We start from the raw sequence: 19575 nt of genomic DNA, 5'->3' as shown, positions 1-19575 counted from the left end.
TCCTCTAAGTCTCCATGCAAGAACGCATTTTTAACATCAAACTGTTGCAATTCCCATCCACATGAAGCAGCAAGAGATAGTAAAATTCGAACAGTATTCATCTTTGCCACTGGGGTAAATGTCTCCTCATAATCAATACCATACGTTTGAGTATAACCTTTTGCCACTAGTCTTGCTTTGTATCGATCAAGTGTACCATCAGATTTGTACTTTACAGTATGAATCCATCTGCATCCAACTGGACTTTTGTCTCTTTTCCTTTCAATAATCTCCCAAGTACCATTTTTTTCAAGTGCTCTCATTTCCTCATCCATAGCTTGGACCCAATTTCTATTTTGCAATGCTTCTTCAACAAATGATGGGATTTTCACAGAATCAACAGCTGCAATAAAATTTTGATATTGTGTGGAAAGATGTTTAGTGGAGACATATTGAGAGATAGGGTGTCGATATAGGGAGGGACAAGATCTTTTATCCTTCCTCAAAGCAATGGGTAAATCAACTGGATTAGTGTCACAAGTATCAGAAATGGCACAATCATCACTAGAGGAATCATTTTCAGTACTTACCTCCGGTTCAGGCGATTGAATTTGTTTCTGGAGAAGGTCAGGTTTACTTCTTCTCTGATACACTAGAGTTGGTGCTGGAGGTGCTGATTCCTGTAAAACAGAAGGCCTTGAAGGACCAGAACACTTACTGACTCAGATTCAGGTGTTGAACTAGGACTCAAACTCAAACTAGGTGACAACTCGGGTTCAAGAGAGGGAACACTGATAGGTGTTCTAGGGAGGCTAGGACCAAGGATCAGAAACTCGGATTCAGACTCTGACTCTGACTCTAAGTCACTTATGTTCTCCCCCTGAGACTGAGAACGAGTGAAATATGACACATTTTCATGAAAGGTGACATCTTTGGAGACAAAGAATTTTCGACTCGGAGGATGATAACATTTGTACCCTCTTTTGTTGGGTGCATAACCCAGAAAGATACATCTGACAGCACGGGGATCCAATTTGTTGCGATATTGTTTGTGAACATGAACAAAAGCAACACAATAAAAAATGCGAGACTCAAGAGTGTGTAAGATAGGAACAGATGGAAAACGTGAAAGCATAAATTGGGCAGGACTTTTATTACCTAACACTCGAGATGGGACCCGGTTAATTAGATAGGCAGCAGTAAGAATTGCCTCACCCCAATAAGAGGTAGGAACAGACATTTGAAAAAGGAGAGATCTAGCAACTTCAAGTAAATGACGATTTTTTCTTTCTGCGACACCGTTTTGTTGTGGGATGTCAACACATGTGAATTCATGGAGAATGCCATGTTTACTAGTGAAGTTGGAAAAGATATGATTGACATATTCTTTACCATTGTCAGAACGAATTCTTTTTATGCCTTTCTCAAATTGCGTTTGTACCATATTATAAAATTGGATAAATATTTGTGGTACTTCGGATTTAGTATTCATCAAGAAAATCCAAGTTACCCGAGTACAATCATCAATAAATGAGACAAACCATTTTGCACCAAAAATATTAGAGGTAGGGGTAAGTCCCCAAACATCAGAATGAATCAAATCAAAAGGTTCATCACTTTTATTAAAACTGGAAGGAAAAGATACACGATTGTGTTTTGCCAACTGACAAACATCACACTTAAAAGACTCAACAAAATGGTGTAAGAACAACGACGGAAACATAGACTTAATTATATAAAATGGAGGATGACCGAGACACTTGTGCTGAAGCCAAATTTGTGAGGCTGAGAAGGAAGACTGAGACTGGAAACAGGAGGACAACACCTTTGGATGGTCATCAGAGAAGTAGTATAACCCTTCCTTTTCCTTAGCAATTTCAATCGTCTGTCCCGTGGTAAGGTCTTGAAAAACACAATGGGACATAGAAAAAATTACTTTACAATTCAGATCACGGGTAAGCTTATGGATGGAAATTAAATTGTGGGAAAGTGTGGGAACATGAAGCACAAATTGCAACTGGAATGGAGGTTGCAAGTCAATATTTCCAGTGCCAACAACACAAGCATGAGAGCCATCAGCAACAGTGATATAAGGAATACTCGAAGGTGTGGTATAAGAGCATAATAATGTGGAATCAAATATCATATGATTAGTAGCACCAGAGTCAAGAATCCACGCATTCTTAGGAATATTACCACAAACAGTAAGAGATCGGGAACACAAACTCTTACCAGTAACTGCTAGAGACCCAGAACCAGAAGGCTTATTCATGGAGTCAAGCATAGACTTCAACCGTTCCACATCATTCTGACTGAAGGAGGAAAGATCAGTTCCCCTCTTTTCAAAGCTTTCAGTATCCTGGACATGTGTAGCAACATGTGCCTGATACTAGTGCATGTTGCGAGAACCGCCACCTCGGCTAAGAACCTGCTCCCTCCCATGAAGTTTGAAACACCTATCCTTTGTATGCCCTGATCGGTTGCAATGCTCACAATAGAATTTGTCACGAACATTCTTGGATGATGATGGTGGTGGTCCTTGTCTTGTTGTTTTGCTAGCTACTAATACTGACACATCCGAGGGCTGTTCATGAAGCATAGCTTGACGACGGGTTTCCTCACTACGGACAGTGTAAAAAACTTCATTAAGATCAGGAAATTTTTCCTTATCCAAAATCTGCACCCGAATAGGGTCAAGTTCAGCATTAAGGCCTGCTAGGAAATCAAAGATCCTATCCCGCTCAACAACAGTATTCAAGGTGGCAGTATCCTTGCTGCACTCCATCTTCAAATTCTGATACTGATCCAACTCAATCCAAAAACCATTGAGAACTCCAAAATACTCAGTGATCGAAAGATTTCCCTGCTTAGTGTTGAAGATTTTCCTCTTTAAATCATAACAAGCAGACATATCTTGTTTCATGGAATAACTGCGACGAAGATACTCCCAAACTGCCTTTGCACTTGAGAGATACATGCAATTTCTACTAATTTCTGGAGATATGGAGTTCCAAAGCCAAGTAATAATAGCAGAATCATCTTTATCCTAGGAAGGGAAGTTAGGAGCAGTAACCAGAGAAGGATTTCCTTCAATATGATTAAGCATGTCGCAACATTTTAGAGTGTGTCTGATGAACTGAGACCATTGAAAATAATTTTTGCCGGTAAGCCAATAACCTTTTTGAACGATAAAATCCTTAGCATTAAATGGGGCTGGTGGATTTGTGGGAGGTGGAGGTGGAGGTGGAGGTGGTTGATCGTTAATAATCTCAGCCATTGAAAGGACAATCGAGAGAAAACAAATCAAGAAACAGGATGGGTTAGGGTTTCAAAGATGAGTGAACAAAAACAAGAAGCACGATGTGCTACAAAACAAAACAACAATGACCCAAACACCCAAAAACAAAAACAAACTGCAGTAAAAAAAAAGACTCCGCTACAAGGCGGCTAGGGTTTAGGCGGAAGCGAATCCCCCAAAATTGGGAGCTCTTGATACCATGTTGTAGAATATTTTACTGATATATTAAAAAGTAATCCTTACATGTTACATCTACATGCTTTAAATAAGAGAGAATAGAAAACCTAATGGGCTTTGACTAATGGGCCTCATTACTAATAGAAATAATTACTATTTACAATCTAATATTTACAACATAGTGCTTTTAAAACTTTAACGGTCCTTACCTTTCAAGTCAATTTTATAAAATTGGATTTGGCTCAACTTAAGAATCATAATTCATGGATATCACATTTGCAGTTAATTGGTTATGAGAAGCAGAACTATGCGCTACGACAACCGATATTTATTTGGTTATATTAGAACTAACATGATTATGTCTTATTCAATCGAGTTTTAATGGAAAGAGACTAATGTTACAATTGATAAATTTATTTATACTAGAACTGCGGGTAAGACATAATCATGTTAGTTCTAATAAGATGGCATGTACGACGACCATACTAGAGACGCCTTCTTCAAAATCTCATCTCTCTATGGCATCTTTTAGAATCATCGCAATATGTTGACAGATAGACAATGAGTCATGGGTGTGGTCATTCATAGTCTGCCCATCTTTTAATATCTTCTTATGAATTGGTCTAGGAGGTGCTTCCGTGACATCTGATGTCATGTAAGGATGTGGTACCTGATAGAAATAAAAGATGATCCCTTTATAGCAACCCATGGACCAGGAGTTGGCACATTGTGTGCCTCATATGGTACCAGATGGCTAAAGAAATTATCGAGTATGACATCAAGATCTCTGTGGTAGTCTGTCGGAGAAGCAGACACAGAGAGAGGGACAGACACATAGGGAGGTCTTTGAATAATATGAAGAAATTTAAATTGGTGCATGACCCGCTCAGGCAGATGTGGATATATCATATGCGATCCATAAGTCAACCATCAAGAGTAGAAGGCTATATTGTCTAAGGGACGTGTTTGACGGTGACCGTCGTACGGGCAGAAACATATGTCATATGCTATAACGCGGTCAATAAACATCATGTACGACTCCATCGTCTGATTCCCGCTGAGCGGGGAGAAGGCACAAGCACATGGCGAATATTTAGTGTAATCTATCTCAGATTTCCAGTCGGATATGCTAGAAAAGTGAGAAATGATCCACTCACAAAAACGGTTCTTTTAAATATTAGTAACAATGTGCAACTTCTTGTCAATTGTCTTATCTTCCAAAGATAATCTTTATCTAATTTAGTACAAATAAACCAAACACGCCACCCCCTCTCCCCAGTTGTACTTGTGGGTCCGTTCTAAGTCGATGAACTATGTCACGTAGACAATATCAAAGTATGTTGCAGTTTTCTCCACAAATATTATCGTGTCAATTAAGTACATGAAGTATGATCTAAATGCACATGGTTTGTGGAATAAAACATGCTCGTCATCAACTTCGTCCTCCAATGCTGGAAATAGGTGATATTTGTACAAATTCTTTCGGATATGAAAATCGGACATGAGCACCTCTTGTGGCATCAAGCTCGTCTTGTGTCTCACTTGGGTTAACTCCCAAATAGTTTATCATCAATTAAAATACCTCATAGTTGTTGATCTGGATGGTCGGTTTGTGGGTCATGCCTGATGTATCCACATATATTTGGGCGAGTCATGCACCAGTTTCAGTTTCTACATGTTGTTCCAAGAGACTCATTCATATTTGCTTTTCATGTTATGGTCAACAAATATGTTCATGTGATGTATGATGATTTATAATCATAAGCACAAAGTGTGTCAGCTCCTTAACCATGGAGTAGTGCATTCGGCTACATCCAATAATATTTTAGAGTGTCGCATCCTTACATGATATTAGATACTCACGCATATCCACCTAAGTCATCTCATCAAAAGATATTAGAGGAGGAGCAAACTAGGGCATAACATATTATTTACATGTTACTGCATGTCGTTGTATAGAGTCCATTGTGCGAGCAATATAGAGAGAGAAATTTTTTTAGAAGGTACTTCTAGAAGGGCCATTATTGATGTCATTCTATCCGAGACACAAATGACATTGCAGTACAGGAGACAAAGAAGGAATATGGGGTCAGATATATGCAGTAGTATTTGATAGTATTTTTTATTATGAATTATGGATAATATTATGGTTTGTAATTTGTCATTTTGATAATATTATGGATTTTGGGTTTATTCAAATATATGTCATTGTAATTGAATTACGCAAATGTATGATTTAATTGAGAACAAATTTATTATGATAATATACTTATCATAAATGGCCTATAATACAAGAATTCTTAAAAATTTCAAATTTTACTACTAAAAGAGTGATTAAGGAAGTATACTTCGATAAATTTTACAGAGATGCATCTCCAGACTAATTTATGGTAAAATGAAGGTGTGAATCACTTACGAAGAAATGTGGTGTATATGGTGCGTACAAAAGTATATTTCTGGATTTTTAAATGCAATTTTGGGTTTTTATGGAGTGGTTCTTCACCATTAAGGACCATTAAGGATGGAAAGAGAAATCCCCTAAACATTATAGTTTCTAGGCTTTTCATAAACATTGTCAATGTAAAAATTACTTCTAAACATGTATGCATGTTGAGGGGGACCTATAGAGACCCTGATTGATGAATTAAGTAAAGTAAACCAAATCAATCGTGGACAACGAACACATTATTTTAAATTATGTGTAATGAATGTTTATGTGCAAAACAAGATTGTACAAGGAAAATAATGATGTGTCAATGATTGACTCGTGTTACTCCATATAACTTGTGCAAACAAGATTATACTAAGAAAATATATTTAATATATTTTTTCATATTTTAAAATTTTAGGAGGTTAAATATTGTTATATGGGTTTATCCAAAGATTGAAATCTAAATTTTAATAGAGTATATTTGAAAATTGGAATCCAAACCATTTTTTTTTGCAAAAATGGGGTGTCTTGGATTATAATAGATGTTTTGAATTTTGAAATACAAACGACATGATCAATTCTATCAAAATGATATTTTCAATATCAAATTTGATTTTAATGAAAATATAGTATTTGATTATCTCTAAAGTTTGATTTGATTAAACATTAAAAAATTTATTATTTTTCACCTATAATTTGCTTTCAGAGTAAAAACGTATTTGTTTTACAATGTGAACTCCCAAACTTCAGTTTTCCTATTTGTTGGTGTGATTTTGTTATTACTACATTTTATGTTATTTGTTGAATTTGTGTTAGATTCTACATACTTATATATAAATTATAGAATTAGAATATTTGTATCAGCATTGTCTTTAATGACTAATGTATATAGATGGAGAGTATTAGATCAATGAAAAGCAATAAAATAGAAATTATGATATATCAACAAGTTTTCGTTCAAACTTATGTCTTCTTCAATGATATAATGTTTTCATCTCAATCACTCTTGTTTTGATCATTTGGTATATTCTTGGCTCTTGTTTTGTTTTGAGTCATTCTTGTTTTAGTCCCCTTCTCCACTTTTGGTATGATTTTTTTCGTAGTTGTTTCTTACTTTTGGTTTGGTTTCATGGCTTCGAAACTGGAAGATGGAATTAAATTGAACTAGATATTAAAAATTATGTGAAAGTGATCAATAAAGGGACCTAATATGGGTATATTGTTTCCACTCCAGTCTTATTCCTCAAGGTTTTCTTTTTCTTGAATTGATGTCTTGCATTCATTTATAGATTTGCATAATAAATTAGGGCATCCAAATTTTATTGTTTTGTATCACTGAATAAAAAAATGGTTTGTTGGACAACAATAATATCATTATTGACTCATCATTTAATTGTTCAGTGTGTAAACTTGCTAAAAGCAAAAAAAATTCTTCATCCTTTCCATGCTCATCATGCTTAAACATGTTTTTGAAATTATTAATAGTGATGTTATGGGTGTATCTTCAGCTTTATTTTATACCAAGTATAAATAATTTGTGACATTTATTTACGAATTTAACCATTTTACTTGGGTTTAATTTTGTCGTTCTAAGGTTGAAGTTTTTCCGATATTCAAGAAATTTTTTACTTATGTTGAAAACCAATTTCACGTCATCATTAAGATCATACACAATAACTTCGGTGAAGAGTATATTTCTCACTCTTTTTGGTTAACTTTGCAATAAAAATGACATTATCATCCCCTAACTTTCATGTACATATACTCTTCAACAAAATGACATCACATAAAAAGTCAACATTGACTTAATGTTACATGTTCTTTACTTCTGGATACCTTTGTTTCTTCCCATTTTTTAATTGAAACTTTGTCCACAACTTTCTTTCTCAACAACCATCTTATTTTCAATATTGTTGGGCATAATTCTCCTTATTTTTATTTTTTTCTTATCTATCCTAATTATTCTAATCTTCACACATTTGGTTATATATGATTTAGTCATATTTCACATCTTAAACAAAATAAACTAAGTATCTAATTTGTTATATTTGCGTTTTTGGGTTATAGTACAATTTATAAAGGCTTCTTGTGTTATGATATGATCCTAAGAACATTGTTTTCTTTGATCAATAATTATTTTTAAGTTATAAACCTTCCTTAATTGGTTATGTCACTCTTTTTGATATTTATAATGATATTTCTTCTATAAAACAATTTAAATCAAATCAAGTTAACTTCAGATGTCCTCATGCTTTGTCATTTCATGCTGCTGATTCGTCACTTGAGCATGCACAAGCACCTATGTGATGCTAAAAAAAGATTGTTCATCCCTCTGATAGTTACATATATGGACCTATTTCTCTTCCTGTTACTCTTTTCGACACATCTATTTCTACTTGTTATTCTCATGCAGTTAAAGATGTTCATTGGGTCACGACAATGAAAAGTGAATTGCATGCTCTTCAAGAAAATTTTACTTTGGACATTGTTCCTTGACCTCTAGATGTTAAAACTATTAAGAGTAAATTGATATATTTTGATGGTACTCTTAATCTTTACATTGATCGCTTTCATTGGGCAATAAATAGAAGTATGTGTGAGACTTTGTAGATGATATTTATATGACCCTCCCTTTAAGGTTTCCTTCCTCATCTAAAGGGATGTGCAAACTTAAACACTATCTATATGGATTTCGACAAGCTCTACAAGCGTGGTTTGAAAAGTTCCAGACTACATTCCTTGGTATTGTTCTTCTACTTATTTATGTTGATGATATGATTATTAGTGATTTTGAATATTTCCAATATTTTTTTTAACAAGATTATGCATCTCAAGATCATCTTTTTGGTTGTTTTTCTTGTTTGTTTTCTCTGTAGTGGAATCCAGAAGCAGATATCTACTAGCCTTCAAAAGATAAAAGCACCCATTCTTTGCTAATAATCATCTTAGCATATAATAAGCCTTTATAAGTTGTACTACAACCCAAAAACGCACATATAACAAATTATGTACTAAGTATATTTTGTTTAGGACGTGAAAGATGAATAAATCATGTATAATCAAATGAGTGAAGATTAGTATAATTAGGATAGGCAAGAAAACAAATAAAAATAAGGAGAATCATGCCCAACAATATTGAAAATAAGATGGTTGTTGAGAAAGATAGTTGTGGACAAAGTTTTAAATAAATAGGTAAAAGTTGATATCTGCTTCTGGATTCCACTATAGAGAAAACAAACAAGAAAAACAACCAAAAAGATGATCTTGAGATGCGTAATCTTTCTAATGAAAATATTGGAAAAAATAGGTAAAAGTTGTTATATTTTATTCGTCAGCCTTAGGCTGGTTTATATAGTGAAGATACAATTATTACAATTGATTTTCTCTTTAATGGAGAATAAAGAAAAATAAAGGTAGAATTAAAGACACTAATAAAACTGGAAATAATATATTTTCCAACACCCTCTCAAGTTGGTGCATAGATATCTATCATGCCTAACTTGTCCATCAAATACTCAAAAGTAGGTCTTGCCAAACTTTTGGTCAGGATATCCGCAGTTTGTTGACTTGAAGTCACGAAGGGTAGACATATGATTCTCGCATCTAATTCCCCTTTATGAAGTGTCGATCAATCTTGATATGCTTGGTTCTGTCATGTTGAACTGGATTATGAGCTATGCTAATAGCAGCTTTACTGTCAGAGTACAATTTCAATGGAAGCTCAATTTTCATCTTAAGTTCTTCTAGGACTCTAATGATCCATAATCCTTCACAAATACCTTGAGACATAGCTCTAAACTCGGCCTCTGCACTACTCCTTGCTAAAACTCCTTGTTTCTTGCTCCTCCATGTCACAAGATTATCCCAAACATAGGTACAATATCCAGAGGTTGATCTTCTATCTGTGACTGAACCTGCCCAATCGGCATCGGTGAAGATAGACACATTTTTTTCACTAGTCTTCTTAAAAAATAATCCTTTTCCAGGATTTCCCTTCAAATATCTCAATATCCTATAGACTGCCTCAAAATGTTCCTCGAAAGGAGAATGCATAAACTGACTCACTACATTAACTGAGAAAGCAATATCAGGTTGGGTGTGTGACAAATAAATCAGTTTCCCAACCAATCTTTGATATCTTCCAGTATCAACAGAAACATTACATTCTCCCCAAAGTTTAGCATTAGGATCCATAGAGGTATCTGCAGGATGACATCCACTCATTCCCGTTTCTTTCAACAAGTCTATAATGTATTTCTGCTGTGAAACCATAATACCATTTTTTGACCGAGCAACCTCCATACCTAAAAAATATCTCATGAATCCCAGGTCCTTGATTTCAAAGTCTACTGCCAATTTCTCTTTTACTCTTGTCATTTCCACTGTATCATCTCCAGTAAGGACAATATCATCAACATAAACAATCAGGACATCAACTTTCCCATCGTGGGAGAATTTTGTGAACAAGGTGTGGTCAGCCTGTCCTTGGATGTACCCTTGTTTCTTCATGGACTGAGTGAATTTTTCAAACCGGCCTGTCCTTGGATTTACTTAATGTTACATGTTCTTTACTTCTGGATGCCTTTGTTTCTTCCCAGTTTTTAATTGAAACTTTGTCCACAACTATCTTTCTCAACAACCATCTTATTTTCAATATTGTTGGGCTTGATTCTCCTTATTTTTATTTGTTTTCTTTCCTATCCTAATTATACTAATCTTCACTCATTTGATTATACATGATTTAGTCATCTTTTACGTCCTAAACAAAATAAACTTAGTAGCTAATTTGTTATATGTGCGTTTTTGGGTTGTAGTACAACTTATAAAGGCTTATTGTGTTAGGATATGATACTAACTTCCATCGCTTACACATATCTAAGAACATTGTTTTCTTTGATCAATAATTATTTTTAAGTTATAAACCTTCCTCAATTGGTTATGTCACTCTTGTTGATATTTATAATGACATTTCTTCTATAAAACAATTTAAACCAAATCAAGTTTACTTCAGATGTCCTCATACTTTGTCATTTCATGTTGTTGATTCGTCACTTGAGCATGCACAAGCACCTATGTGATGCTAAAAAAAGATTATACATCCCTCTTATAGGTACATATATGGACTTATATGGACCTATTTCTCTTACTGTTACTCTTTTCGACACCTCTATTTCTACTTGTTATTCTCATGCAGTTAAAGATGTTCATTGGGTAACTATAATGAAAGGTGAGTTGCATGCTCTTCAAGAAAATTTTACTTTGGACATTATTCCTTGACCTCTAGATGTTAAAACTATTGAGAGTAAATTGGTATATTTTGATGGTATTCTTAATCTTTACAAATCTCGATCGATTTTATTGGGCAATAAATAAAAGTATGTGTGAGACTTTGCATAAAATATTTATATGACCCTCCCTTTAAGGTTGCCTTCCTCATCTAAAGGGATGTGCAAACTTAAACAGTGTCTATATGGATTTTGACAAGCTCCACGAGCGTGGTTTGAAAAGTTCCAGATTATAATCTTTGGTATTGTTCTTCTACTTATTTATGTTGATGATATGATTATTAGCGATTTTGATCATGTCTTAATCCAACATATTAAACAACAACTCCAATCTTCTTTTCATATGAAAGATCTTGGAGATCTTCATTATTTTTAGAGCTTGAGGTATGTTCTAACTCCAAGAGAGTGTTTCTCTAATAACATAAATATATTGAAGACTTGATTTATTTGGCGAGTCTAACTTCATCCACTCTATTGAATACTTTTCTGAGGTTAATGTTAAATATCACCGTGGTGAGGGAGGTGTATTGTCTAATCCTCTATTATACTAACATCTTGTAGGTAGACCTAATAATCTGACCATTACTCGTCCCAATATTCTCTTTATAGTTCAACAAGTAAGTCAATTTATGCATATCCTCGCCACTTTCACTTGATTGTGGTACGTCGTATTAATTGCTACTTGAGAGACACGTTTACCAGTGGTATATGTTTCTCTATTGGAAAGTCTCGTAGTTCGACTGGGGATATTGATGCACATTGGGCGGATTGTCCTCACACTTGGGAAGTTTTGTATTTTGACTGGGATAGTGATGCATATTAGGCGGATTGAGCGGATTGTCCTCAAACACGAAGATTAATTATTGGTTGGTTCATATTTGTTGGTCGAGCATTGATTTTTTGGAAGAGTAAAATCAACCTCGTGTTTCAAAGTCTTCAACAAAATCTGAATATCTAATTATGTTTATGGTCTTTTTGTAAATTATTTGGTTCTTTATGGTTTTCTAATTAGTAAATTGTTGTTTCTTAACCAACTACGTTAGTTTGAGGGGATTTGAATAAGGAATTCCTCAATTATATCATTCATATTTATTCCTGTGATTTTGTTATTACTACGTTATATAATTCTTGTTGAATATATATTAGATTATCCAGAATTATATATAAATTATAGAAATTAAAATATTTGTATATGGTGGTAAGTATCACATCAATAAAAAGCACCGAAAGATGAATTCTAACAAATTTTAGTTTGAGAAATAATTGAGCTAAAGCAACTATTTATAGCTTTTTATATTGAGGTAGAATCAATTCTTATTAAAGTTTAATATGTCTGCTTCTTATAAATATCTTAATTTTTATTTTTAATCTTTTAAAATAGTTTTTTTTAAATAATGATTCTTTTAAAAAATTTCATTCATATTTTTTATTTCTAATATTAAAATCGTCGATAAAATTATCGTTAATTCAGTCGTTAAGTAATAAATCATCGTTAAAATCGTCGTTAATTTTGTTGCTAAATTGTAAAAATTATCGCTAAATTGTATGAAGGGTCAAAAATCTAAATGAAAAATTTTAGGAGGAACATTTTTTAAAGAAAATATTTTTAAAAACTGAAAACGAAATTTGAGATATTTAGGAGAATTATAAAAATACTAACCCTTCTTCTTATTTACAATTTTTTCTATACACTTTTGAAAAACCATAAAAACACAAAAAATTATATTCAACTCACTTTTATATAAATAATTTATATTTATATAAAATAAAATTTAGTATATATTTATAATATTGGAAATATTCTAAAAAATATATTTTTGGTTAAACATAGAGTCTAAAAAGAGTTTATATAAAATGAAACATCTTATCTTATTAATCAGTTTCGTAAAGATAAGTTAATTGAACTATAATATGATATTTGAGTCTATCTGTGAAGAAAGGAATTTTTTGTTGTGTATTTTTTTTTGTAATGATGTACATATATATATATATATATATATATATATATATATATATATATATATATATATATATATATATATAAGAATACAAGAATCTGTATACTAATTACCTATAATTGTCTAGTCTATAATTTCCTATAATAGAGATCCTATTTTAAAATACAATTATGATACAATTTCCTGATATACTTTGACAGCTATATGGATATGCATTGCCAGCACATGTTTGCTTGGGTTTGATCTTCTTTAATGTGAATAATATGTGTTTATCCTTAACACCCCCCCTCAAGTTGGAGGTGGGATTGAAATCTCAAGAACACCCAACTTGCCGAGTAGTCGTTTATAAGTATCGCCTCCAAGAGGTTTAGTAAATATGTCAGCTAGTTGGTCAAAAGATCGGAGATAAGAAGGGCTGATAAGACCTGATTTAATTTTCTCACGAACGAAATGACAATCAATTTCAATGTGTTTTGTGCGTTCATGAAAAACTGGGTTTTCGGCGATGTGAATAGCAGCTTGACTATCACAATGAACGGTGATCGGTTGAGGATGATCAATGCCAAGATCCGAGAGAAGATATTTTAACCATTGTAACTCGGAAGATAAGGTTGCAAGGGAACGATATTCTGCTTCAGCAGAGGAACGAGAAATTGTTGGTTGCTTCTTGGTTTTCCATGATATAGGATTAGAGCCCATCATGGTAAAATAACCGGTAGTGGAGCGACGAGTAGTAGGACAACCAGCCCAATCAGAGTCGGCATATCCAACTAAATTGAGGGAGCTAGAAGCCGAAAGAAATAAGCCTTTGCCGACACTCCCCTTAAGATATCGGAGAACTCGTGTGGCCGCATCGAGATGAGTTGTACATGGAGATTGCATGAATTGACTGAGAGTGTTAACAGCGTATTGGATGTCGGGCCGTGTCACTGTTAAATATAATAGACGACCAATGAGGCGACGATAGATTGTCGGATCAGGAAGAGGGCTTCCTTCATTGGGCCGTAGACGGAGGTGTTGCTCCATAGGAAAATCTGATGGTCGGCAACCAGTCATACCAGAGTCGGATAAAATGTCAAGTGTATATTTCCTTTGACATAAGAATATTCCCTTTTTAGAACGTGATACTTCGATACCTAAGAAGTATGAAAGATTTCCAAGATCTTTGATGGAAAAGGCCTGGGCGAGAAATTTCTTGATGTCGGAGATAGCATCTTCGTTATTTCCAGTGATGATGATGTCATCTACATAAACGAGTACAAATATAGCCGTATGATTACTTTTGAAAGTGAATAGACTATAATCAGAGATGGATTGATGAAAACCCTTTTGAATGAGGGTGGTGGAGAATTTTGAGAACCATTGACGGGATGCCTGTTTGAGACCATAGATGGATTTGTTTAATTTGCAAACACATGGTTTCCCTTTATGAGCGAAGCCAGGTGGTAATTTCATGTAAACTTCTTCATTAAGGTCTCCTTGTAGGAAAGCATTGTTAACATCAAGTTGGTGTAACGGCCAGTTTTTAATGGCAGCAATGGAGAGAAGTAGTCGAACCGTGACAAGTTTGGCAACCGGTGCGAATGTTTCATGGTAGTCAATACCATGTACTTGATTGTAGCCTTTGGCGACTAAACGTGCCTTATATCGCTCAACGGTACCATTAGAGTGATATTTAGTTTTGTATACCCACTTACAACCTATGGCGGTTTTGCCATTCGGGAGAGGAGATAAAACCCAAGTGTTGTTGGATTCAAGGGCGTGGATTTCTTTAGCCATAGCGTCACGCCATTCAGCTGATTTGATAGCTTGAGAATAAGATGTTGGTTCTTTATTTTCAATGATATTAACAAGAAGAGCTCGATGAGAGGTGCTCAAATTGGATAAAGAGAAATAATTCTTTAATGGGAAGGCACTCTGTGATGTGACATTATTAATGTCACATACGTGGTCCGTGAGGCGAACAGAAGGAGTACGAAGACGTTGAGGATAACGACGTTCTGCAGGATTGATCGCTGTAGGTGAATGTTGTTGGGGAGTTTCTACAGGAATGGATGGAATATTGGATGGAATATTCGATGAGTTATCATCCTGAGGAGTGAGAATGGGCACAATTGTGTCATCATGATGACTAATGCCGGGAGAGATACTTGATGCAGGTGATAAGTTGGAAGAGGAATCATCAAATTCACAATCAAGGATTTGAGTGTTGATGCTTATGTCGTTAGCGATGGAAGGAGTTTGAAGGTCGTGATATGGAAACATGGTTTCAAAAAATTGAACATCGCGAGAGACATATATTTTGCGAGTGTGCATATCGTAGATGCGGTATCCTTTTTGATTAAAAGGGTAACCGACAAAAATACCGGGTTTGGCTCGTTCATCGAATTTGTGTTGAATGTTCATATTTTTGGCAAAACAGAGACATCCAAACACACGAAGTGATGAGTATGAAGGAGGAGAACCGAGTAAAATTTGATGAGGAGATTTATATTTCAGGATGGGAGTAGGAAGTTTGTTTATGAGATAAGCGGCAGTGAGTACGCATTCACCCCAAAAGGAAAGGGGTAATTTCGCTTGGAAACGTAATGCTCTTGCGACGTCGAGAAGATGGCGATGCTTGCGCTCCACAACGCCATTTTGTTGAGGGGTTGCAACGCAGCTGCGTTGATGAATAATGCCATGATCATAAAACCATGTTTGGATTTGTTTGGACAAAAACTCCGAACCATTGTCGGAACGAATAGCTTGAAGTTGGGGAAGAAAGATGCCCCCATCGCCGGAATTAATTTTATTAATTTTAGTGTTGAATTGGCGATTGATTTGATTAAAAAAATGAATTAGCGTAGTAAATGTTTCAGATTTATGTTGCATGAGATATAACCAAGTACATCGTGAATAATCATCGACAATTGTTAAAAAATATCGTGATCCATTGTGTGATGGAGTAGAGAATGGACCCCAAATATCGACATGAATTAACTCAAAACAATGAGATGAATATGATGTTCTTGAAGAAAAAGGTAAACGTGATTGTTTTGCACGCGGACAAACGTCACAAACAAAATCTTTATTCGCATTAATATTTGGAGAGTTCTTAACAATAAATTGAAAGCGGGAAATAGATGGGTGACCGAGGCGTAGGTGCCATAGGTCAGCCTTATTACATTGCTTAGAACTAAAAAAAGAACTGGATGGATGGTCAAGGCAATAGTGATCCTTGTCATCTTTATTTAATGGTGGTTCTTCATTCAGGTAGAAGAGTCCATTCCGAGCACTACCCCGACCAATCGTCTTCTTCGTTGCTCGGTCCTGAAATATGCAACCAGAGGATGAGAAAATAATATCACAATGTATTGATTTTGTTAATTGTGAAAGAGATAATAGATTATATTTGAAGGATGGAATGTGATAAACATTCGTGAGTGTAAGTGACGGCGAGCAATGAATATTGCCGATGTGTTTCACGGACGCGTGAGAGCCGTCGGGTAATTGAACAAGTATATTTTTATGAACAAGTGAATATGAAGAAAAATAAGAAAGAGATGTGCATATGTGATTTGAAGCGCCAGAATCAATAATCCAAGAAAAAGGAACACAAGTAAAGGCGGTACCTGCTAAATTCACAGATGATCCCATAGTGTCCTCTTTGGCTAAGAGAGATAGGAGTTTTTGGTATTGTGCGCTTGAGAGTTGATTAGCGGAAGTAGATGAGAGTGGTTCAAATTTCTTTGGTGGCTTATTTGGAAAGCCATGAATCTGATAGCAAGTAGCAATAGTGTGACCATACTTATTGCAATGCTCACAGTATGGACGTTGTCGTTTGCCTTGAGTGCGATATTGCACTTTAGAAGCTTGAAGCGCTGCTGATTCCTCAGCAGGGAGGGGTCGAAAATTAATCTCTTGTTGTTTCTCTTCCTGGCGTACGATGTTATAAATACGCTGAATTGAAGGAAAAGGATCCATAAGGAGAATTTGGCTGCGGACGGCCGAGAATCGGTCATGGACGCCCTGAAGAAATTCCATGGCCCCGTCCTGATTTTGTTGATCAATGGTACTCTTGGCATTACCGCAGATGCACGGTTTGGTAGGTGCGATGGAATGGAGTTCATCCCAGAGAGATTTCAACTGAGTAAAATACAGAGATATAGACATGCCCTCTTGTTTTAGGGCAGAGATAGATTGTTTCAATTGATAGATTTTCGGAGCGTTGGACTGAGATAAACGCTCCTTGAGATCGGTCCAGATTTGTGCCGCTGTTTCAGCATAGAGAATGCTAGGGCGAATCTCGGTTGAAACCGAGTTGAGAATCCAGCTTGCAACCATATCGTTGCAGCGGCGCCACTTAGAGATATCATCGGCCTTCTTTGGACAGGTTAGGGTTCCATCGACAAACCCGAATTTGTTTTTGGCACGAAGTGCCATTGTTACGGCTCGGCTCCATGAACCATAGTTGTCGACTGTGAGCAAAGGTGTAACAAGGATAGTTGCAGGGTTGTCGGAATGATGAACGACGCAGGGATCAGTGTTGGAGGTGGTGGCGGATTGGTCATGGATCGGAGGGTTTTGTGAAGGGGTTGGGATGCTGGGTGGTGGAACGTCGGACATGATGATGCGAGTGAGTGAGTGAGTCGATGAAGAAGGATTGAAACAGGATGATAAACACAAACTGAGGGATATTAACCAGAGAAAAACTGATACCATGTGAAGAAAGGAATTTTTTGTTGTGTATTTTTTTTTGTAATGATGTACATATATATATATATAAGAATACAAGAATCTGTATACTAATTACCTATAATTGTCTAGTCTATAATTTCCTATAATAGAGATCCTATTTTAAAATACAATTATGATACAATTTCCTGATATACTTTGACAGCTATATGGATATGCATTGCCAGCACATGTTTGCTTGGGTTTGATCTTCTTTAATGTGAATAATATGTGTTTATCCTTAACACTATCGATCGAATTACGCACCGTCTATCGTTAATATCCACGCATAAAATTCAAAAAAAAAATGGGATGTAAAAGAATATATTAAAAAGATATTAGACATAAAACTTGAATATAAAGTGACACTCGATTTTGTAATGATGAAATACCAAATCAATTTTTAAAAAAATCAATACATTTAAGACTCCGAATTAACCTTCTTCTAATTAAACTAAGTAAAAGAAATAGATGATGAGATGAAATGTTTAGAGCCACTCCTAATTAACACACTCAAAGCATCCTTGGGTCGACAAGTGCAACAATTTGAGATTGTGAGAGGAAATCAAGAACCCATCAATCAAGTGCATTTTAATAAGGTCAACTAACCAAAGATATAGGTTAGGCAACTTGGTGGAAAATACACCAATCAATCATTATATCAACAAACCTTTTCTTCTTATTGGTCCTTACATGAATTGTCTTATACTACATATAGACCAATTATTAACAAACTAAATCATTAGTCTTCACAACAAAGAAATAAACAAAATCATGTTTGCCACATGGAAAATCACGTTTTCATATATGTATCAGCGTGTCTGACACCAACACCTACACAAAATTAATATTTATAATTATGTTTAATTTATTTATTTTTATAAATTATTATTGATATCACTCTGTCAAGATCGGTATCATATTTGGTGTCTGTGTGTCTGTGCTTTATAAAAAAATAACATAAATGCCATATTGTCCACAATGTTAGGTGAAGTGCGATCCATCACCTTATCACTAACAGCCTCCAATTCCACCTTTTCAAAAAGCTCCTACCATTGCCATATTAAACTCATATATATGAGTGGAAGGGTACATACACATAGACACATCCAAGACCTACCATGAAACTCCTCACCTTCTTCTACTTGATGTTTCTCATCATCTTGATGCAGTTAAGCAGCACTGTGTTGTCACTGAGTAGTAGTACTCATCATTCAAAGATATGCAATGGTTCCATAGGAGAATGCAATGAAGAAGGTGAAGAATTAATGGAGTCAGAAATAAGCAGAAGGCTTTTGGAACAAAGAAGATACATTTCTGAAGGAGCTCTAAAGAGAGATAGACCAGTCTGTAATGGTGGTGCAGGTGGTGAAGCTTATAGTAAATCTGAAGGGTGTATTCCTCCACCTTCAAATCCTTATAATAGAGGATGTTCTAAGTATTATCGTTGTAGGTCTGATTCTTGAAATATACTTCTTTTGGTTGTTCATTAGATTTGATGGATTTTTGTGTGTTTGGAAATCGAATGAAACTTTATAGAATAATTATGTTACTAGTATACACCATTTTACATGAAAAAAATCAAAACTTTCCACAAAGAAAGGGTTGAACTAATAACCTCTTAGTCAATAAACAACCTACCCTACCACTGAACTAATGTAGGTGTTGATAATTTTGAACAAAATGAAAAATTCAAACCTCGTTTAACAGGAATAAGAGACAAACAATAGA

At 35.0% G+C, this 19575-nt stretch overlaps 2 protein-coding genes across 2 annotated transcripts; one reads left to right on the top strand and one right to left on the bottom strand.

Moving 5' to 3' along the window:
- Positions 1 to 8825: 8825 nt before the first annotated feature.
- Positions 8826 to 10394, bottom strand: LOC127102427 (uncharacterized mitochondrial protein AtMg00810-like). Its single transcript, XM_051039798.1, has 2 exons — positions 9800 to 10394; positions 8826 to 8860 (listed from the first exon to the last, which is right to left on the bottom strand). Exons 1-2 carry the CDS (start codon positions 10392 to 10394, stop codon positions 8826 to 8828), a joined length of 630 nt encoding a protein of 209 aa, XP_050895755.1.
- Positions 10395 to 18965: 8571 nt separating this feature from the next.
- On the top strand, positions 18966 to 19310 carry LOC127102426 (protein RALF-like 32). Its single transcript, XM_051039797.1, has one exon. The coding sequence runs from the start codon at positions 18966 to 18968 to the stop codon at positions 19308 to 19310; it is 345 nt and encodes a 114-aa protein (XP_050895754.1).
- The last annotated feature ends 265 nt before the right edge of the window (positions 19311 to 19575 follow it).

The sequence above is a fragment of the Lathyrus oleraceus genome, chromosome 7 (genome assembly GCF_024323335.1).
Source record: "Lathyrus oleraceus cultivar Zhongwan6 chromosome 7, CAAS_Psat_ZW6_1.0, whole genome shotgun sequence".
NCBI lineage: Eukaryota > Viridiplantae > Streptophyta > Magnoliopsida > Fabales > Fabaceae > Lathyrus > Lathyrus oleraceus.
Note: the sequence above shows the minus strand (reverse complement) of the source record. Positions and strands in the feature narration are given on the sequence as shown.